The sequence below is a fragment of the Besnoitia besnoiti genome, chromosome V (genome assembly GCF_002563875.1).
Source record: "Besnoitia besnoiti strain Bb-Ger1 chromosome V, whole genome shotgun sequence".
Taxonomy (NCBI): Eukaryota; Apicomplexa; class Conoidasida; order Eucoccidiorida; family Sarcocystidae; genus Besnoitia; species Besnoitia besnoiti.
In genome coordinates, this window is record NC_042360.1 from 2739616 (window position 1) to 2762059 (window position 22444).

The 22444-nt window shown below is 58.3% G+C and overlaps 3 protein-coding genes across 3 annotated transcripts; 1 reads left to right on the top strand and 2 right to left on the bottom strand.

Moving 5' to 3' along the window:
* Positions 1 to 952: 952 nt before the first annotated feature.
* Positions 953 to 3157, bottom strand: BESB_062150 (uncharacterized protein; the record flags this gene model as incomplete). The annotated part of the gene is made up of 1 exon (XM_029364629.1): positions 953 to 3157. One exon carries the CDS (start codon positions 3155 to 3157, stop codon positions 953 to 955), a length of 2205 nt encoding a protein of 734 aa, XP_029219337.1.
* A 949-nt stretch (positions 3158 to 4106) lies between these two features.
* Positions 4107 to 11862, top strand: BESB_062160 (putative aminopeptidase n; the record flags this gene model as incomplete). Its single annotated transcript, XM_029364630.1, has 12 exons — positions 4107 to 4430; positions 5391 to 5520; positions 5569 to 5828; positions 6373 to 6555; positions 6962 to 7202; positions 7497 to 7575; positions 8220 to 8456; positions 8736 to 9084; positions 9517 to 9885; positions 10052 to 10254; positions 10814 to 11004; positions 11453 to 11862. 12 exons carry the CDS (start codon positions 4107 to 4109, stop codon positions 11860 to 11862), a joined length of 2976 nt encoding a protein of 991 aa, XP_029219338.1.
* Positions 11863 to 14217: 2355 nt separating this feature from the next.
* Positions 14218 to 22079, bottom strand: BESB_062170 (putative aminopeptidase N; the record flags this gene model as incomplete). Its single annotated transcript, XM_029364631.1, has 11 exons — positions 14218 to 14627; positions 14888 to 15078; positions 15351 to 15550; positions 15686 to 16018; positions 16335 to 16680; positions 17146 to 17382; positions 17914 to 17992; positions 18132 to 18372; positions 18843 to 19034; positions 19418 to 19801; positions 20208 to 22079. 11 exons carry the CDS (start codon positions 22077 to 22079, stop codon positions 14218 to 14220), a joined length of 4485 nt encoding a protein of 1494 aa, XP_029219339.1.
* Positions 22080 to 22444: the final 365 nt, after the last annotated feature.

Genomic DNA, 22444 nt, shown 5'->3' on the forward strand with positions numbered 1-22444 from the left:
CAAAGTCTGTTGACTCGGTCGAATGAGCGTGGCTAGCCCCGCAGTCACCTAGTCCTGCACTTGCGTAGAAAATGATCAATCCATCACTTTCAGGCTGCAGCGTGGTCAAAACCCTCCTGGAGCTAGATCGGCCGTCGACTCAGGCAGGGAAAAGCACACGAGAGCTTACGTTCGGTAAAACGAAGACGTTAAGAGATCCCGATCAGTAGTCCCATACATAATGTGCACATCCGCAACAAGGTATTTTACTTGAACCAAAGTATCCTATTGTAGTTTCCGTGCTGCTCTAGTACCTTGTGGTGCACAACTGCCGCACGTCGCCATCTGCCAGCAGGACGCCGAGTTAGTTTAGGCTCTCCTGTTGGCTGCCGCATCAGCCCCAGCCACAGGTGGGGGTGTTCCCCCGATGGAGATGCTTTTGTTCCTGCAGTATGACGGGTTTGCGAAACACCTGTCGGGAGGATGTGTTGGTGGCTCATTCTTGTGTCACAAGTAGCGGATGCGCCCGTCTGCGGACTTGCGGATGTTACGCTGTAAAATCCGACGAGAGACAGCAATAACTTTCCGAGCTTCATCATATGTGACTTGCTGTGACGGACAAAGGCGAACCGACCACAGAAGTGTTCATCCGTGAAAGCTCAGTTGTGTCAGAGGCGGAAAAATCCATGGAAAAACGGCATCTTCGCGTGAAGTGCGCCCCAGCCAGATAACAGGCAAGCATGATGTCACATTCTCCATCAAGGGTAGTTTAAGCACGCGCACACGGCAGGTCTACGGTAATCGATAGTAACGCGCAGCATGATATGCAATCGTCGCTAGTCGCCCTATTGTAGCGATCGGTTAACAAGCTTGCGTGTGTCACTGAAAACGATTGCGCCGGTGTCGTCCCGCGTCCTGTGCAGGGAGGGCGCGCGTCTTGCCCGAAAAGCGGAAAGGTGCTGTATCCCTTGGTCTATAAATTCTTAAAGTTTGTACGCCGTTGCGCACCCGGTTCGCGGAGGAACAGCAGTACATTGCGGCGGACGGCCGTGATTCCGCGATAAGAGAATCCCTCCTTTGCTAGTGCTGCTCTAAGGACCTCAAGGCCCATGGAAAAACGTCGTGTCGAGGGATGAGTTTCCGCCTCCATGCGCACTGCAGCAAAAGAGATCTCCACCACACGAAGCCCTGGGTTGTGTCTGGCAAGCTCCACAACTACCGCAATGAAGTGCTGGTGAATATCCGGCGGCGCACGGCTCGTGATTCGCACGATTCGGAGCGCTTCGGGCTTACCGGGGAACACGTTTGAGATCATTAATTCCATCATGGACGGTGTGGTGAGGTCCGGCGTCCCTGCCGATACCTCTCTGATTTCAATGCCCCTGATTTTACTCTGGCTTTCACGAAGAATCCCAACATAGTCCGCGCAGTCTATTTCCAAGGCGCTAGAGAAGTCGATGGGAAGCACGATCACAAAATCCTCGAGGCGATCAACAACTGCCTGCACCCGCTTGCCGAATGCAGCCCCTGCATTGCTGCCTAGCCACGCTAGAGGTGCCACGACGCCTATGGATGGCAAAACGGGCGCGTGAAGACCCAGGAGCTCTTCATACTGCCTCACAACTATTCTCTGTGTCGAAGAAAATTGGCAGCACGTGTCCTCAGATAATCCATTTGCAATGAAGTCGCAGGCGGCCAAACGCCTCACGTGGAATATCAGTAAGGGCGCGTCGACGAGGCCGCCAGGGGTGGATTCCGACGGCTCGAACATGGCATCAAGTAACGCCTCATCGTCATAGACGGTAGACACTGTTGAAGAACCTCTCGTTGGGTGAGGTTGCTGTGGGCCCTCGAACACCACTATTCCCTCGAGGGACATGTGGCAGTTTGGAAAAAACTCGCATAACTGGTTCAGTTCTGCAAGGATGTCCAACGGCCGGCCTTGAAAGAAAATGCCTTTCGGCATGAACCGAATGTGCCGAACTGATGAAAACGCTGTGACGGCGGCATTTCGTAGCAGCAGGGTCTGCAAACTCGCTTCCGCGAGCTCTGCACCCTTGATGAGGATGGCGGAGTCAAAACAAACGTTGATGAATGAGAGTCGACTTGGGTGAACACTGAACACGCAGGCACAGAGCTGGATCATTTCCTGATCTGTCCACCCCAGCATACCGAAAATGGACAACTCTGTCAGTCGCCGCGCCTGGGGCAAAACCTCACCGACGATGCTATGTACATCTCCCTCACTGTTGTAGATATCGCATATCTCTATGGAACGGCACTGCTGCGTAAGCACTTCCTTGAGCAAAGGCGTCAAGGGAGTCCTTTCTTGACAGTCAATGACAAGAACTCGCATGCGGGGGGCTGTTGACAGGAGTTGGACGAGGAGCTCTTCCATGATAGGTGTGCGTCTGTCTAAAGCGAAACTCCGTGCAGAAAAGGCATTGAGCAGGGGGGGACGGGCTACGTATTCTTCTGCTGGGAACTGCCTGTGCTCGAGGCTTTCCCCCTGTGTGCTGTTTACAGCCGGGTGACCTGCAGCACTCACGGCTACGGACTGCGGCGATCCTGGAGCCTTTGCTTCTTCAGCACTGTGAACAAAACCGCCTGGAGAGCCGCCACCAAATGAAGACGTGACGTGGCCGCCCCGGATCGCCTCTGCGACTTCTCCACCAGCAGCTAGGTTGGCAGCCCCCGATCCCGTGCTGCCTGCTCGTCTCGTTCCTTGGGACGCCTCCGACGTTTTCAGCGCACCTGTGCTCCCCCCATAGTTGATCGAGGACACTGCCCTCCCCGTGCCTCCTGCCTCTGTCAGAAGGTCCCGGCGTTCCAAATTCACCGCGTGCGCATACTGAACTAACCGGTCTGTCAGTCTGAGTCCGCGAGAGTACTCCACGCATGCACCATCGCGCACCAGTTCCTTGAAACGCTTGCACACTTGACACAGGCGGGGAAGTTCATCCAGGAAGAGACAGGAAGTGACGCTGTAAAAGAATTCAGTGCTTATACACGAGAACAGGCTGTCGTGCTGGCGTCCGATGGTCAGCGCACAGCCCGTCTGGAGACCAGACCGTCGGCGCCGGCTGCCTACCTGATCGTTGTGGCTGCTGTGTGGATTCCCGCCACGAGACCGAGACCCCAGGAATGGAAGACAGCCGGCGGACTGGTGCTGCCCCATCGAAGCGTTTTTCCGTGCGCACTCTAGCGGACGAAGCGTACGCGGCGTTCCAATTGAGTCACGCCACCCACGGGACAGAATTATACTCGTACGATGTCGAGGACTGCGCCTGCGGTTCACCGCTCCAGCGTTTAAAACATCTACCCCCCGCCAAGTACTCCCGCCATCCCTGAAACATTGCAAACGGTCGCCAAGCGCCTTGTCTCCGGCGAAACGTTCTTGCCAGCAGTCGCGAGTCGGCCTTGCCCACTTCGCCACGCGCAAACTCCTGGGGAAGCCGCGCGCACGGAAAAGCGTCTGCCGACTTGTCTCCGCCGCGCTGACTCTGTGGACGATGACGAACAGCCGTCGTCATCCCGCTTGGCCTCGTCGTCCTTCTGTTGTGCAGGGGGAAGCGAACGCTCGCAGTGTGCGCCGCCGCGCACTCTTACTCGAGGCCTGACATCGTGAGACGGCGTCGGACTGTGTCGACGGTGCGCTGCCAGCCACTCGCGGAGCCTTCGAGTTTGCACGACGCACCACAGACACGACGCGTTCATCTAGTTTTCTCTCTGTGACTGTTATTATGCAGTCAGTCTGTGACCTACCGGTGGCAAGTTCCCTCAGTCCACTGTTTCTCCTCCTTCATCCGGCGAATAATTCCGCCGTCGCCACAGCTGCCGACAGCTCAGAGCGTGCCATCACCGAACTCCAATTCCTGCGGAGTAACGCTCGGTACAGTGAGGTTCTGAGAAACTCCGCCACCTGTTTTTCTTCTTTCTTCTCATCCCCCGCCATTGAAAAGGGGTCGCTGTGTCATTCATTAGCGCCTTCTCACTGCCTCGCGTTTCGGCTTCCTCGGGACCCACTGTCCACCGCGCGAGTTCCGCATTTGCGGCCGCGCTGTTCCGAAGCCGTGATTTGTTACGCTCCCACGTCTTCCCACCTTCTTCGCCTACACCTAACTGAAATGGAGACGGCTGCTTTACTTCGCTCTCCGCAGGGCGGTGTGCCTGGGTGCAGCCGAGCGGTGCCGCACAGGCTGTGCGGCAGCCTCCTCCTCGGTGTGCTGTTGGCATTCTTATCCTGCGTAAGCATCGACAAGGGGCTTCTTCGCTCGGAGAAGGGCTGCGCTGCAGGTCTCGTCCGCGGCGTTTTCGCCTCTTCTGGCCCGGAGGAAACACCTGGCGACGAAAAGCAGCCTACTGGCTTGAAGAGACTCGACTACACGCCGCCTGACTTCTTCGTCGAACACGCCTACGTGGAAGTGGATTTGAACGACGATGACACCACGGTGAGTTCTCGGTTCTCCGTCGTCCTCTCCGACTCTCCTTCCTGACTAGAGGCCTTTACCGCATTCGCCGTTTGACATGACCATGCGCTGCGGCGCGCTCTCATGCTCTGAATAGTGCTACCCGGCAAAATGTGTGCCGCTGCAGCGAGCTTAATAAAGATTCCGTCTTCCATATTCTAAGCAAACATGATTACCGTGATATTGAAATCCAACACTTCTAGCTGTCTTAAGCAGTCTAGTGGGGTGGTGGTGTACTGCAATCCTAAAGAACTTGGTTGTCTGTACCTCATAACCGGAGGCATCTTCAGTATTCTAGGAACTCTTGGATCGTCACTGATACACCCGTGGGGTTCAAATGCCCGCTGCGTTCGTGCACGGTATCGACGCCATCTGCTCCACGAATTTCCATTCTTCTGGCCTCGCGTCTACCTAGAAATCAAGTATCGCTGAACTCACCGATACCTGCTAACACGCGCACCCGCATATACACACACGCGTTTTAGAAGATGGCGACAGCAGGTCTCCGGTCCCTCAGAATAGGGACAAGGGAACCATTTCCAGCTCAGGCGCGCGAAGCGCTGCATCTTGTCCGGGGTGTCGCGCGACGACGCCGAACCTGAATCAGCGCCGGTGCCGACTTCAGGCGCTACACACCCACACCTGTTCCGTCGTCCTCATTGTCGTCCCTCTGCTTTCCTGTTTGACTTGGATGCTGCGTGTGTTTCTTGCCCCTTTGCAGGGGCGCCGTTCGCGTGTGCGTGACCGTGTCGTGCTCCACTGCCTTGCTTCAACAACACCGCCTGCGGCCGCCCCCTCATTCTGTGTAGCTTGCGCGTCCTCTCTTGGTTCCATCGCCACCCGTCGTTGCCTCTCTCGCTCGCCCTCGGCGTCTCGCTTCACGCCCTCCTTCGTTTGAGCTTCGGGCCCTCACCTCGCCGTTCCTATCTCCGCTCTTCGCAGGTGACTTCGCTGCTCACGCTGCATCGCCGCGCGGGCGCGGAGCTTCGCGACTTGGTTCTCGATGGCGATTCGAACTTGGTCGTCGGAAGCGTTGCGCTGGGGGCGACCGTCCCGACGGACGCGGCCTCTGGCGAGGCCGCGTCCGCTCCGGTTTTCATCGAGTTGGCTCCACAGGCAGAAGGCGTTTCAGAAGGCGACGCGCGCGTGCAGTACTCCCGCACAGAAGACAACGGCCTGGTCATTCCCGCGGGCCTGCTGCCTGAGACTGCGAGCGAGCGCTTCGTTCTCAAGACAGTCGTCTCAGTCAACCCGAAAGCGAACTTGGCGCTCTCGGGGCTCTACAAGTCCGGAGACATCTTCGTCACGCAGAACGAGCCTGCAGGCTTTCGCAGAATCACCTTCTTTCTCGACAGGCCTGACGTCCTCGCCACGTACAGGGTGAGCGCGCGAAGACCAATCCTCGCACGCGTTCAGCTGAGGCACACCACACCCTAAACCCTAAGCCCGTTCACTAGACACATCCCGAGAAGGGAGCACCCAGAATGGCTGAGGGCGACGCGCTTGGATGGACTGTGGGTCGGAGCGCGCGCAGGCAGGCAGCATTTATTCGAAGACGCTTGCAGCCAGCCTTGAACGCTTGCCGCTCTGAGTTGGCTAAATGCGAAGGAGTGGTCAAAGAATTTGAATAACAGTGTGCTAGGCGAGCATGAGTACGCATGTGGAGAGGCACCGCTGAAAGCTCGCGTGGCGGAGAGCGGGTTTCCCCTACCTTGTAAAGGAGGCAAAACTTCGTCTGCGAGCGAACTGCTGTAGAGTCATCTTTGGAGACACTCATACGCGCCGTCAGAGGCTGACAGCACACACCTGTGCAGATATTTCGGGGTCAGCGGCTGAAACAGAGTCGGTCAGCACTCCGTCCACCTTCTCAGGAGCCTTGGATTCGTGTCTGCTCTGTGCTGTCCTGCGCCGCTGCGGGTTCCAGGTTCGCATTCTGGCGGCGCGCAGCCTGCCTGTCCTCTTGAGCAACGGAGACAAAGTGCTGGAAGGGTCGGCGCCGGGGAACAGACACTTCGCCGAGTTCGTCGATCGCTTCCCCAAGCCGTCCTACCTCTTCGCAATCGTGGCGGGCGAGCTCGCTTCAATCAGCGAAGACTTTGTGACGCAGGTGAGACGAGCTTCTGGAGAGAGAGCCGCGAAGCTGCTGTCAAACCGCAGATTTTACTCACGCGCTGACGCCACTCGGTGGCGGCTTTTTCACGAACGTCCCTTCTGCGTGTGTGTCTCGATTTATGTATGTATGCACCTTTCTTTCTATATGCGTAAGTTAGTTTTCACGCCTCCACGGCCAGACCTGCTCGGAATGTCGTGTTTGTCTGGGAATTCGGGCGGCAGCCTTTTCTCGCCTGGCGACGCCTTCACTTTTTCTCACGTGCGACGGGAGTGCTAGTAATCGGCTAGTATCTGCGCCTGCACGTGTCGGCTCATGACGTTTTTGTTATTGGGCAAGCTTCAGCCAGGAGCGCTGGTTCACAGCCGAGCGTCCACCGTGTGCGCGTGGGTGTGCGTCGCAGTCTGGCAGGCTTGTGAAGGTATCGATCTACGCAACGCCTGAGAAGAAGAGGAATTTGGGTTGGGCGCTTCGCGCGCTTCTGAAGGCGATGAGGTGGGACGAGGAGCGATTCGGCCGCGAGTACGAGTACAGCGAGTTCAGGGTGGTCTGCGTGGACTCGTTCAACGCGGGCGCGATGGAAAACACGAGTCTGAACATCTTCGTGTGCAAGCTCCTCCTCGCGGACGAAGCGACTTCTACGGGTACCCACGCAGGCTGGCGGAGGCGCGTCGGTCGCCAGAGGGAGGGCGCGCGTCGGGGGGGGGTCAAGTGTTGAAAACCCGGGGAACTCGCGGCGAAACGAGACTACAAAGGTGTTGGCCCCCAAGTGCCGCCTCTGTAGGGCTGTGAACGGGGAGGCATGCGAGCGGACACCCTGTACAAGTTTGAAATGCAAGGGAAGAATGCAGTCGCGTGCGAGGAGAGGGGCGCTCGGGTTTATGCGTCTCGAAGGACAGTGAGGGCTGCTTGCCTTTTTGCATTCGCTGGATGCGCAGATGCAGACCACAAACATGTGCTCAATGTCATCGCCCACGAGTACTTCCACAACTGGACTGGCAACCGCGTCACGTGCCGGTGAGGCTTTTTTTCTTCGAGTTTTTCGTCCCTTCCCAGGCCGGGGTTTTTCCTCTGCTCACAATGGTGCCCGCTTGCTTCTCCCTGTACTCGTCCGTCGCCGCCTCTTTACTCCTGTCGCTTTTGGTTGCTCTCTTCTTCCGCTTTAGATGTGAGTCCGCTCTGAGCTTCGTCTTCCTGTCGTGCCGTTGTGCATTCGCCTCCCCGCCTTCGCGCGCATCTCAGGTTGTTCTGTGGCATCCCTTCGCCATCGCTGAACTTCCTCCGCGCCCGCGAGCGTCTCGTTACCATCCTCCTGCTTCTTCGTGTATTTGACGGCGCGGCTTCGCGGCATCCGCCTTCCTCCCTCCATGCTCGCGCGGAGTCCCGCGACCCTGCGTGCAGTCATATCCGCGGCAAAAAGCGCATGAAGAGCAAACGTTCCAAGTCGTTCGTTGTGTTTTCGCAGCCGGCGCCGCTGTGTTATCTCATCCTGTGTCCGGCCCGAGCTGCATCGCCGTGTACCTCTCGCCCGCAGGTCACCATAAGATGCGCGCATACTGAGAAAAGTAGACTGAAAGACACCCGATAGCTAGGTCGCCGCGCACGTCTGCGAGAGTCGCACTCTCCGGCAGAAATCGCGTCGGGTGGGCGTGTCTTTGCAGGGATTGGTTCCAACTGACGCTGAAGGAGGGCTTGACGGTATTCCGCGACCAGCAGTTCACTGCGGAGGCGACGTCGCGTCCGGTGCAGAGAATCGAAGACGTTCAGACGATCCTCTCCGCTCAGTTCGGCGAAGACAGCGGCCCGCTGGCACACCCCATCCGCCCGGACTCGTACCAGTCCGTCGACAACCTCTACACGACGACTGTCTATGAGAAGGGCGCAGAGGTCGTTCGCATGTAAGCAGACCGCTGGCGCGGCAGCCGCCTACGCAGAGAAAGGCGAATGTACGCATGCGGGGATGCACCAACGCGAACGTGTATAGACATAGATATGATATATATTTGTTTATATATGTATATATCAATATCTATATACATATGCGAGCGCCTTTTCTGTGTCCGGCTCTCCCGGTCTTTTTGCGCATTGGGGGGCTGCTGATATTTTTCAGCCTTTGCGATCGGCGTTTCGTGTGTGTGTGTGTGTCGGGCGTTTCCTTCCTCTACTTTCGCGTGCAGGTATCAAACGATTCTCGGCGAGCAAGGCTTCCGCAGGGGCATGGATCTGTATTTCCAGCGACACGATGGACAGGCAGTCACCTGCGACGACTTCCGCGCGGCGATGGCGGACGCGAACGGGCGCGACTTCTCGCAGTTCGGCCGTTGGTACTCCCAGGCGGGAACGCCGGAGGTGACGGTGGTGAGCTCGAGCTACGACGCCGACGACCGCGAGCTCGTGATCACACTCAGCCAGCGGACCCCGCCCACGCCTGGTCAACTGACGAAGCGCCCGCTCCACATTCCTGTCGCGGTTGGCTGCATCGGCAAGCAAAGCAAGCTCGACGTCCTCACTCCGGACGCGACGCAGGTGAGCGAAAAAATCTGCATGCATTGCGCCTAAAGACGCTGATACGCCCCGCGGCACACACGCCAATGTGTTCGCGCGCCTCTATGTGTGCGGCCGTCCCTCGGATTCTCGATGCAGACATGGGGGGACGCGAGTCCGACAACCAAGCCTTTAGAGTCATACTTACCTACACTTACGTGTGCCCGTAGCCCCGAGTTTTACGGACTCAATGACAGTCTGGAGTCCTACAAGCATTCGCGACGCAGGGACTTGCTGTTCGTGTGAAGACTCGCGCACTGCGGTGGCGAGCAACCTGCATATGGATACGCAAATATACGCACATCGCGTATGCACAGATATTATCACGTATCGGTACGTGTGCATCCATGTGGAGATGCGTATGACTAGAGTGGAAAGGTAGTGGGTTGTTGTTTGTTGTGTGGGCTCATTTAGGTTTTGGAGTTGACGGAGGAACTTCAGACGTTCATTCTCGCAGACGTCGAGGAGGACTGCGTTCTGTCAGTGCTGCGGGATTTTTCGGCGCCTGTCAAGCTCGTTTTCCCCAGCCAGACGCGCGACGACCTCACGTTCCTGATGGCTCACGACTCCGATGCGGTGAACAAATGGCGGGCGGCGCAGGCGCTGTCGCTGGACGTCCTGCGCGCGCGGATCGCGCAGTTTGAAACGCGCGTCGCGAACGGGGCTGCCCAGCGCGACTGGGCGATTCGCAACGACTTCTTTGACACGCTGCCAGACAGCTACGTGAGCGCGATGAAGACTATCGTGACCGCCCCCGAGCTCGAAATGGGTCACGACATCAAGGTGAGGCATCGGCAGTCGCGAGAGCCAAGAGCTTTGCACCTTCTGGTCTCGTCCAGGCAGCGGTGTTTGCCTTTGTTCGCTCTCTGCGTTGAGCTGTCGCGCGTCGGCCGTTCGTTCGTGAAATCGATCGGCGGCACCGTCTGCGCTCTCTCCTCTCGCGCGGCAGGCGCTGACGCTGGATCTGCCCGACGCAGGCGAACTCGAGCTCGAGGTGGAGGTGATCAACCCCGAGGCGATCGACGCGGCGCGCGTGTCAGTCCGCAGAGACATTGGTCGGGTGCTGAAAGCGGAACTCCGCAGGCTCTACCGCGCGCTCACGCTGCCACCAGGCACACCCGAGTCTGCGGCGGACACCTCCGACTGGGGGCGGTAGGAAGACAAACAACACAAAACGCGGACGGAAGAGCCTAGACTCGCACACACAGGGTTCGCCGGGGATGCCGGCTGCCACCCCGTGCGTGCCTCTGCCTTCAGACGTAAATTCACACGTCTTTGCCTAGAAAAATTCATACTCCCCAGCCAATGTGTGTGTGTATTCGTGGTCGGGTGTGGGGCTCAGCGGTGCAGGGGAGAGGGAAATTCAAAGATAATTCCATTCAAGAGAGTTTTAGCTAAACGACATGTGCAGAGTCGGACCAACTTTCACGCACGACGATAATTACCCGACAAGGATTTACCTACCTTTGGACCGTCATAATACAGCCGCCAGGGTCAGGTGCCGCGAGGCGACATATGGAGATGCTGCAGGGTGTAGGGTTCGCGCTTGTCTCTCGAGCGAGGCGGAGCGTTGTCTCCTGGCCGCGGAGGACGCTAAATGCTGGAGCGGCACTTCGGCGTCTCAGGCCCCCAGGCCTCCCTGCGCGACTGTGTGTATTGTATTTGGGCCTGCGTGGATCTCGCAGAGCCTGGCTGGGTGTCGTGTGTTCAGCCGCCGACTCCGAAACGTCGTGCTGGCCTTCCTCGCTGGCGAGCGGGACGGCGCAGCTGCGCAGCTCGCCCTGAGGCACTTTGACGCCGCCTCGGTGATGACCGACAAAGTCGCCGCCCTCCGCGTCCTCACACATATCCCTGGCGAAGAGAAGGAACGCGCTTTCGCTCAGTTCCACAGAGACGCAGCGGGTGAGAAAGCCGCGGCGCACCAGCAGGACTTGACACGCTGCGGAAGCACGCGTCGGCGTGTGCGCGTTTGCTCAGGCCGCAGACAAACGGCGAAGAAGTTACTACAGACTCAAGACTTGCTAAATTGAGATGCAGCCAAGCGGCGGCAAGCGTCCTCGTGGAGGATCGTGTACCTGCACATGCATCCGCGGCGCACATGTGCAAGCACAGAGATAAATACAAACTTCTACTAAAAGTATATCTGCCGTTTGCGCTTCGTGACTGAGTTCCAGCGCGTCTTCGCGGGCGTCGCGGGCGACGGTTCGCGAAGGGGGAGAGTCCCTTTCTTCTGCGCGCGTGGCTCTCCGCGTTGCGCGCTATGATCTTTCTCTTGCGGGCGGCGCGGCGGCGGGTTCGGCGTCGCGGAGTTCCTCTGAAAGCTCTCGGTGATGTCTGCGGCTGCTTGCAGGCAACAAACTCCTTCACGACAAGTGGCTGGCTCTGCAGGCGCTGTCGAGCGCGACCGACACGCCGGCGCGCGTCGCGTACCTAGCGCACCACGCGGACTTTGATCGCTTCCGGCCGAGCGCCGTGTACGCGCTCTTTCGCGTGTTTTCCAGCGCGAGCTGCGCCTTTCACCAAACGGACGGCGCGGGATACGCAGTGCTCGCGGAGTTCATCGAAGAGATCGACCCGCACAACCCCACCGTCGCCGCGAACCTCGCAGAGGCCTTTTCCAACTGGCGGCGCTACGAGGCGACGCGCCGAGACGCCATGAGGGCGACCCTCGAGTCCCTTCGCGCGATCCCAAACATTTCGCCCGCGCTGGAGGAAGTCGTCGAGAAGGCGCTCGCTCCAGCGCCCGAGGATCGCGAGTGAGCCGCTCAGCGAGAGGGAACGCCCAAACAGAGGAATACAGCCGAAGAGGAGGGCCGCGGGCTCCCTCCAGCGACGCCGCGCCGCGGCAGAGACAAGAGAGAGAGACCGGCGGAGAGGACGGCGGCGACACGCGCGACGAAGTCGATCGGCGAGAAGCACCGCGCAGCTGCTCGGCGAAGACCTCCGCATCCTCCCGCGGACGAAGAGGACATGCGAGCCAGACGCGGGGTGCCGTGTCTCCGGTTGAGCTGTGTCGGAGTCAGCACGCCCACAGGGCGTAGTCCAAGCAAGTCGCTCTGCGCTCTGCAGGGGCGTCGTGCGTTGCGAGAGACACCTGCCTCTTTTTGGAGGCCTCAGACAGAGAGGCCGCTTTCTGGTCGATGCTCCCTGCTGCCGAGAGTCGCGTCCACATGCGTCGCCCTCGCGGCAGCGACCTGTCCAGCACGCGTAGATACACTCTTTTCGAAGTGCAAGTCTCCAGAATTTCACAAAGTACATGGGCGACGCTCGTGAGATGATTTATAGGAAAGACAGTTTCTGCGTTGCGCCTTTCTCCGCGCGCGTGCGCATCGCCTCCCTCAAATGCAGGATTTCAGTCGTTTCGCGTCGTACGCCGCTCGCGTTTGCTGGCGTCCTCCCGACTGCCTTATCGGTTCCTTGGAACCGCTTGCGTCGCGAGTTTTGCTCGCTTGCCCAGGTTCGTGGGGACCTGAAGCTCGACGACATGCGCTTGTCATCTCGAGAGTTAGGGTTTAGGGTCTGGCGTCTCGTCGTGATATCCCTTCCGGCGACTGTCGCGGCCGGTTGCAACGAGGGGCGTCTTCGCGTGTGTGTCTCCGCCGCGTCGTCGTCGTGGCTCTGCTGCGTTCGCCTGCATGCGGGGCGGAGCCCGGTCGGTCTCACGCGGCACACTCCCCAAGCTCCAGACCCAGAGTGAACTGCACTCCGCATGTGGACCGGTCAGCCGTGTCGCGGCGCGCCGCCTTTGAGCGGCCGCAGTGCCTTTTCATTTCAGCACCTTTTATTTGCTGACATCGCGCTCGCGAACGCAGACGATGGGCGCTCTCTGGGGTCGCTTCTTGGCCTTGGCGATTTGACGCTTTCGTCTGTTTTTCTCAAGTTGTGGCGTTTCGAGTGCAGCGTTTTCTCGAAAGGCAAGCCTCGTGGCACCGAGTGCGGCGTGTCGCCCGCCGCTTCGGCCATTTCCACCCTGTCGCGTTTAGTCTTTTGTTGTTTCCGAGTTCCGCGGCTCTTCTGTGGGGTAGCGGCCTCCCTTGAGCCGCGCTGCCCAGCCTGCGATGCGCATTTTGGCGTGAGCTGTGGAGTCTCGCGGGTCTTCCAAGTAACAACGCTCGTCAGCAGCGCGTGCAAACTTTCAATGTGAGCAATACATCGTGCGAGGGAAACCCCGAGGGCCGCGCAAGCTCCCACACACAGGTGCCCGAGCCGCGTCGCTCGCTGTTTTGTTTCGCTGGCAGTTAGGAATTCCTAGGTTTCACTTCCGAAGCTGAGGCACTGCAGCCCTGCAGGCGGCTCTTGAAGCCCCTCAGTAGGCAAGAAAAAAATATATCTGTAGTTTTTTCTGAATATCTGAACTAGTTATGTCTGTATACCTATACGAGTGCGAGTGGATTTGCCGGCACAAGTCGGTGGACTCTACAGAAAAGACAGCACCGACTAGTGAAAACGGCTATATCATGCTTCGACAGCGAGAGACACGCCCCAGGGCGAGGCCGCGCCTGCCAGACAGTCTTCATCGCAAGCAGTGCCCTACAGAGACTCCGTCACAGAAAGGGCCTGGCGTGTGAACTCTCGTTCGGCGGAACAACCGCCGCCGCTCCAGCGACTGGAGAGGCGAGAAGCAAACACGAGAGGAACGAACCCTGAACGCCCGGAAGGCGAACGCAGAGGCGCGCGGAGTGCAAGCTGAAGAGGGAGACGGCCGCGGGGACTGTGCGCGTGTGGGGAGAAGGCGGAGAGCACTGAGAAGATTTGAAAGAGGTTCTACGGGCGGGCGCCTCACCCTGGCGGAAGGCTTGCACACCCCGCCCCCACTAGAGGCGAATTCCTTTCACTTTTCACTTCACTGGTCAGAAGCCGGGCGCGTCGAGCAGTCAGAAGATCCAGTCGATATCGATTTATTAATATACACAGACCTCTGCCGCACCGCAAAGCAACACATATGCGCCTTGAAATATACAACATACGCAGACCCATACACCCGTTTGTGTATGTATACATGAAGAAGGCGACTGCGTTGGCGTGTCGGCTTTCCGGCCAGGTGGGGGAGGGACTGTCGCCTCGGATGCTGGCGGTGAGTCTTTCTCCGCGTTATCGCGGGGGGAAGTTCCGGGTTTAGTTCTTCGGCTCCTCCTCGGCGCCGGCGAGCGCCTTTTGCACGATTTCCAGCGTGTCGGGCGAGAGGCCAGGGCTCTGCGCGATGCGGCGCAGCTGCTTGAGCATCTCGCGCTGACGGATGGCGTCGTATTTCTTCCAGGGGAGGAAGGCGCCAGCCCCGCGCGCGGCGATCTGCGGATTGAAGCTGTCGACCTCGAGCACCGCGTCGGCGAGGAGTGCGTATCCCGCGCCGTCTTTGCTGTGGAACTGCGGATTGCGCGTGAAGGAAAAGACCAACGCACGTAGACGATTCGGATTCTTCGCAGTGAAGTCCGGATGCGCCTGCAGCGCCTTCACCGTCGCCGTCACGTTCGGCAGGTCAGCCAGCGCCTGAACGGCGAACCACTTATCCAGCACGAGTGCGTCGCCTGCGCAACAGTGCACACACAGAAAGTCGCAAATGCAGAAGAAAGTCCCAAACACAGAGAGCCATGCGTCCAGAGAGTGGCACATATTTGGAGAGGCCTATCGAGGCGCGGAAGGCGCAGAAGACGCGCGGTGAAAGCGTCTCGCACAGCACGTGGAGGACGCGTGGTGCACACCGACGTGAAACCCGCCGGAAGAGCTGAGGCCTCCCTTCCCTGAGCTGCGATCTGCCTCTTCCGCAGCTCCAGCGCGAAATCCTCACCCTCTGCGTCCTTGTAGAACTGCTCGAGGGCCTCGGTGCGCTCGGGAGACTCCATGTCGGCGAGGATGCACAGCGCCGCGTACTTCTCCGTCATGCCCTTCGCGGAGCGGAAGTGCTTCATGGCGAGCGCCGCCGCCTCCTTGTTTTTCTCGCCCGTCAAGAAGAAGAGAATCACATTGCGCAGACGACGCCTGAAGGGACCGCGAGCAAGCAACAGTGCACAAGGAACAAAAAAAAATCAGCAGAGATGCCTACCACAAAAAGGCTGCCAGTCAGAGTTCAAGCTTTTCGCGTGAGCAACACTCATAGTCCGGTGATAGACTTACAAAACTCAGACATACAGATATGCATATAAATATATATATATATATATGTTAAAAATGCACGCATATCCACATGCATATATATATGTGTAGGAGAGACTTCAACGCATGTGTGTTGGCGAGTGTGCGCGGGTCTGTACCTGGCAACCTCGTCCTGATCTCTGCTTTCCTTCCCCTGCTCGGATCCAGCGAGGCTGTCGTACACCTTGAGGAGCTGCTGCTTGAGCAGACCGCCGACTTCACGGCGAATCGACTCCGCGGCCTCCTTCAGCGCCTCGGGATCGATCGGCTTCATGTCTTGAGCGACACTCTCGCGATCTGGCAGCCGCAGCGTGTAGGCCTATGAGACAACACAGACATCCCGCCCACGAACGTCGTGCTACGATGCAGAAAAGGAGACAGAGCGCTTGGTACTTTGTTCACTTCGTTTGTTCTTCCACTCCTTCCTCTTCTTGATTTGCATGCGCCAGCGTACCTGGACAGACTTGTCGCGTCCTTCCTCGAGAAGCGTCTGCTTGAAGGCGTCGAGGTACGTTTTGGGGAGAGGCTCGAAGACGACGCCTGCGCCCTGCTTCTCGCGCCAGGCTTCCGCGCGCTGCTTCAGGAGTCCCGCGGCGAGCGTATGTGCAGCTTGCCACTTTGAGAAATCGTCAGAGTCATGCGCCATGAGGAACGCGATGTCGTCGTCGGTCTGGTGCGGGTTGATCACCTTGACCGGCGCTGAAAAATCCCGCAAGAACGAAAGCACGCAGTCCTCGGGAACGTCTTCTAACTCAAACGTCTGCTCCGCCTCCGTCAGCTCCAACACCTGCACACAAAGCACGCAGAAGTTGACACGTTCAGCCGCGCAACGCGTTTCTTCCCTTTCAAATAAAAAAAACCTCCAGCCGCACGTCCCTACAGTCCAGTAATAGAACGGTACAGAAACACACGCTGCAGCGGAAGAAAATCTCTTGCCTTCTCCAGGCACAAATGCATACACGTACATATATATATATATATATACAGATATATACGTATATATATGGGTATGACTGGGCTTGTGCGTGCGCAGCTGCGCATCTCGACATCACCTTGAATACGAGGAAAAGAGAGATCAAGTTAAATGGAGGAGGCCTGCGCACCTTTGTGGCGGGTTTGAGGAGGTCGGTTTTCGAGGTTCTTCCGATGAGGCCGACTTTGACCGGAATGTGGAACGGCATCTTCTCAGGCTGCCCCGGGGTGGGCGGCGTGCGCTGCTTGAGCGTGAGCACGTACTTCTTCGTCGCGGTGTCATACTCCGCCTTGACGACTTCGATCTCCGGCGTTCCGGCTTGGAAGTACCAGCGGCCGAACTGCGAGAAGTCGCGCCCGTTCGCGTCCGCCATCGCCGCGCGGAAGTCGTCGCAGGTGACTGCCTGCCCATCGTGTCGCTGGAAATACAGATCCATGCCCCTGCGGAAGCCTTGCTCGCCCAGCAGCGTGTGGTACCTAAAGGAAACAACCGCACAGAGGAGCTCCGCCGCGAGGTCAAGAGAGGCTGAGAAGGCGCCCAGGCCGTGCATAAACATGAGTCCACACACCCACAAGACGAAGGGGGTCCGGCGCACGCAAGTGCGTCACAATGCGCTGCATGCACATCGATACACATCTAGAGGTGTATTGAAGCAACGACACACTCCAAGTCAGGAGACACGCCTGCAGAATACTCTTCCAAAAACGCCCGAATACAAATATATATATATATATATATATATATGTTTGTTTGAGCAGAGAGTATTCGCCGCGTGCGCGTCGCTCGCCCTCACTCACGCTCCACGCAGAACAGAGAGGATGCGACGACGCCCCCGTCACCAAGAGGCAACAAACGGATCGATCGACATGGCTACAGATACAGATAGATCGATAGTTTTGTCAGCAGACGTGCACAAGCAGGGAGTGTGGCTGCACGCGTACATGCGGATGACTTCGGCGCCCTTGTCGTAGACGGTGGCGGTGTAGAAATTATCCATGGCGATGTAGGTTTCGGGGCGAATCGGGTGCGCCATAGGCCCGCTGTCCTCTGCGAACTGTCGGCTGCGGAGGAAAATGACGTCCTCGATGCGCTTCACTGCGGCTGAGCACATGTCCGCTGTGAAGAGCTGGTCGCGGAAGACTGTCAGACCTTCCTTCAGCGTCAACTGGAACCAGTCCCTGAACCCAGCCACGCAGCGCACAGAAGACAGGCACGCTTATACACACACCTGTATGTACCTATATATTTTAAATATTTTTACATTTCTTTCTACATGTTTGTTGTTTATTTGGAGTGGATATCTGGCATCCGGTGAGCACGGGCGCGTCCCGGCGCCCCACGTACGAGGCCGTCTGTGTCAGTAGAAAGAGGGCGCCGCAAACGGAAGCAGTGTTGAGTGGAAAGAATGGCAGTGGTCTCCAGAGGAGCTGAGGACATGCGGCCTCGAGTCAGGCGTGTGTGAGTGAGTATCTACTCTCGGTGCCGCAAGTCCGTGAACGCGCAGCTGCTCACGGATACATCTGTACACACTCCACGCACACAGACTGAGCACGCAAGCGCCGCGAACACACAAACGCTGCTGTGGCGACGCGACCGCCCCGACTCCGCAAACATGTGTGAGTAGGTGGAGAGAAAGACGCGGATGCACACAGATGAACAGATGCACGATCGGCAGTGTGGTGCTCCGATCTGAGCGCGACCTCGCTCACCGGCACGTGACGCGGTTGCCAGTCCAGTTGTGGAAGTACTCGTGACCGACGACGTTCAGGATGCGCTGGTACTCGGCATCTGAAAAAGGCGTGCGTAGTGGCAGATCGTCCCGCAAAGAGCCTGCATGCGCCGCGCCGACCCCCGAGTCTTCTGCCGCTGAAGCGCACACGCCTGTCGAGGGTGCGCGGAGGATCGCAAAAGGTTTGAATATGCTTACCCGTGGTGGTCTTCGGATCGGCGAGGAGGAGCGCTGCGTTGAAGATGTTGAGCCCTTTGTTCTCCATCGCGCCCATGTTGAAGTCCTTCGCGCAGACCACGTTGAAGACATCTAGGTCGTACTCGCGCCCGAAGCGCTCCTCATCCCACTTCATCGACTTGACCACGCTCTCCAGCGCCCAGGTCAGCTTGCTGCTGTCTTGCGGCTCAGAAAACACAGAGACTGTGACGTTGCGGCCGCTCTGGAAACAAACGCAGCCGCGCAAAAAGGACGCATTCCATGTATGATGCAGACTACGTGCATCAATACATGTAAATATGAAGGCATGCAAGATGTCTCTCTCTCTCTCTATATATATATATATATATATATTCGTACGCGCAGTTGGGCATCGGCTGCCCGAGTTGCGATATATATTTATGAGTATATCTATGTATGTACGTGTATATATGCATTTACATATGCATTTCTATGTGCATTTAAATATGCATATGTGATGTATATATATGTATGTATGCATGTACGTACATCTATACATATATGATTTGGTGTGGATGGAGTAACAGATACAGGAGGAAGAAAAGAGCCCGTAGGCGTCGACTCTCGCGCGATCGACCGGCGTGTTTGACGCAAATAGCCAAAAGAGAAGAAAGGCCTTCCATGCATGTCTGGATTCACTGCACTCTCTGTGAGGCGGAGCGAAGCGCGCACCATGGTTGTGAATGTGTCGCTGATGGACTTGAGGTCGCCCGCGACGAGGGCGAACAAGTAGCAAGGCTTCAGCGAAGGATCTTCGAAGACGGCGAAGTGGCGCCCCTCTTGGCCGTCGACCTTCCCCGACTGCACCAGGTTGCCGTTGCTCAGCAGCACCGAGCATTTCTTCGCGTCCGCCGCGAGGCGCACCTGGACGCAAACAGATGAACAGACGCGCCTGCGTGGCGCACGACTCGAGCAAGAGCGCACAAGAACGCCGATGAGAAAGCAGACCGAGCCCGCGACACCGGCGCCGGTGAGCCCCCGGCACCTCCCGCAGCCCAGGCGAACGCCCCACGAGGAGGAGGAAATCCGTCCGCCGGCACTCTCGCCGCCACCACGCAAGCAGACGACGACCTGCTGGATGCGGAGTTCCGACGCATGTCCTGCAGGCTGGATTAGCAAATCGACGTTCAGCCGAGACGTTGGAGGGGGGGAAAAAGTATGTCAAGTACTATCTCGTCGTCTCCAGATTGATGCACGAAGGGAGGGCCTCTGCGGCCTTCTTTTCTGCGAGTTCCTCCGCTGCGTACTCGGAAGAGCGACATGACGTCAGGTCGGTCGAGGAAGTAGGTGATGCGGCGGAACCCTTCGGCCTCGCACTGGGTGACGAGGAGCGCGCCGGATTTATACAGGCCCATAAGCTGCAGATTCTCCTTCGGCTTGATGTAGACAACCGTTTTGAGGACGAATTTCTTCTCGGCCTCCGCCGGGAGCAGACTCTGCGACAGAACGAGCCGGCCGTCGACGTCCAGCGAGTAGACCTCCTTCTTCTCCTGCTTCTGCGTCTCCGCAGAGCGAAGCGCGAGCGCCTGGCCGTCGAGCTCCACACTCTCCAGCTCGAGGTCCTCGCCGTCGAGCATCAAGTCTGCGGGCGGCGTCCGGGACCGACGGTGCAGCGTCAGCGTCGAGGTCACCTGCATGCCCAGACGCGCGACACGCGCAAGAGGAAGCGATGCACACCTGCAAAGGCGCGCGGCGCCGAAGCACTGAAGATGTGGATCTCTTCTCTCCCAGCGGGAAGGGGAGGGGCGAATTCCACGTCTGGATTGACTGGAAAGCTGTGAGGCGCATGCACGCCGAACAGAGGCGAGAAAGAGACAGGTCCGTCGTGGCGACTGACTTGCAGAGACTCGACAGAGACCAAACTGGCGACAGAAGAAAAGAACAGTCTCCCCATCCCGCCTGCGCATGCAGCCGCGTCAGAGGGACGCTCACGTGGAAAGCGCTCAGCTACAGTGTCAAGACGAAGAGGCGCAAGCTTTCTTTCTTCGCGCATGAGCGGAGAGGCGAAGAGACGCAGGGCCACGTGGCAGTGCGTACCTTTGTTCTCTCATCGTTGAGATCGAAGTCGAGGTCGACAAAGTCGATGAGGAAGTCGGCCGGCTTGTAGTCCAAGCGGTGTTTTTCGACGGGCTGCTTTGTAGGCTTCAGGACGATGTGCTGCTGCTCCTGGGTCTTCTTTTCGGTCTCGGTCGCTGTGGCGGACCCCGAGCTCACGGCTTCTGCAGTGCCTGCCATGGTGCCTTCCGGTGTGACTTGGGTGGACAGAGAGGACAGCGCGCGCGAGGAGAAAAACGCCGAGAGGGGGGATGCGGAAGAGGGAGAAGACGCACAGCTGCCAGCGGTCGCCGGGCGTGTCAGCAGGCGAGGGAAACCAGGTAGAATCGAGGAGAGACGCCGCGATAAGGGCACGGAAAACCGTCGAAAAGGAGGGGAACCGTGAGAAACAGAGCGCGCGAAAGGTGAGACCTGCTGTCGCGCAGCGCTAACCAAGAACGAGGTGCGGCGGTTGACAGCGTCCACACCCGGGCGACGGCAGGCGGCTTCTTGCGAGGCAGACGACGGAAGTTGTTGTTCAGGTCTCCCGAGGCGGAAGGCGGGAGAAGAGAGGAAGCGAAGAACGGGCGATGAAGCCGCGAGCGTAGACAGCGAGTGCTGCGTGCACCCAGAGGCCGCGACTGGCAAGGACGGACACGACGACGTGAGCACGCAGCACGCCACAGTGAGCAGCGCTGCCGAAGGCCGCGAGAAAAGGAGAGAACGGGGAGCGGAGAGAGACGCACAGGTCTGCGAGGGCGGAAAAGATGCCGGCGTGAGAGCCGAAGTCGACTCGACGAGCCCGGCGGACGACGTCACGTGCGAACGGCCGCTCGCACGCAAGGGAGAACTTTTCGCCGAAGGCGTTGAAGCCGACGCACACCACTCGGAAAGGTGGTCGCGAGAGAGAGGAGAGAAAAAGTGAGAAGGAGCAGAGAAACGAGTAGAGGGGAAACTACTCAGCCCGACGATGGCAGGTGTTGGTGTGAAGACCTCGTCCTGTGCCCGTTGGTCGGCCGCAAGGTCTTCGCTTTCGCGTGTGTGTCCTAAGCACAGGTTTTCGTGATTTTTCGTCGTGCGACACTCAAGGGGCTTGACTTCCGTCGCGAAAGACCGCAAGGTGTCGGTTCCTGCCGGTTGTGGAGGAGAAAAGGAAAGCGAACGCAGTGGACTCAGTTGTGACGAGGTGTACATACACCCGGTGCCAGTGACGCCTTCAGCGAGTGACGCGCTTCTGGTGGGTGTTCGTTGGGAGGCGTCGACAGGCGACTTCGCACGCTCGTTTTGAGGCAATGCTGCTCTTCCCGTGGTTCTTTGGAACACGGATAAATTGCTCAGTACAGGAAAGGCAGGTTCGAAAGACTCCTGCGTGTTTTCTGTCTCATTTCTCTCTTGCCGCCGCGCGATCAGGCCGCCGCCGAAGCCCCTGACACACGCCACGCCGCGAGACGGGGTGCGTCGTCTTGTTCCGCGTGCCCCCTTTCCATCTGCTGCGGCCGCCGCCGCGTTTTTGAGCCAGAGAGAACGGTAGTGGGCCCTGAGCAGACCGCCATCGAGTCTGCTGCCTCTTTCCTCAGCAGCAAATGAGCTAGAAAGGAGTTCTTGCTCAACAGAGCCAATTTCCTCCTCTCTCTTCGCCCGGGTCGAGGCGCCTTCCTCCTTTTCTGCCGCTCCAAAGACTCGCACGCAGGAGAAACTGGAGCGGCTTCGCAGCAAAAGCGCGCCGAGACTCCGCCAACTCACTTCTTTACACATCGCGAGGACACCCCGAGCACTGCCTTCGTCCTTGTCGCCTCTCTTCCTTCGCACAGCGGCGCCGTGCTGGCGAGCAAGAGAGGAAAACGACCGCGACACCAGAGGGAAGCTCCGCCTCATTTTCTCTCTGGCGCCGGTCTCTCACTGTCTGTTGGCTGTCACGCGCGTCTTCTGCTTTGCGCAGACGCGAGGGCGTGATTTTCGTGTCCAGAAAGGCTGCTTCCTCTGTTGTAAGACGAGAAAAGAGACAGGGCCGCAGAGAGTGAGACAGACAGCAAAGAGAGGGTGCGCTGATGAAGGGGAGGAAAAGAGTATGCGAGCGATGGGAAAAATAGCGTGAGACTCTCTTCTCCGCCAGAAAGAAAACAAAGAAAGGTAAGTTGTGAACCAGCGAAGGACTACCACGCCCGCGCACGAAAGAAAAGACGCCCGCCGCGCGGAAGGAACGGCGATGAGCCTCAAGGGGCGAACCCGAACCAGCCAGC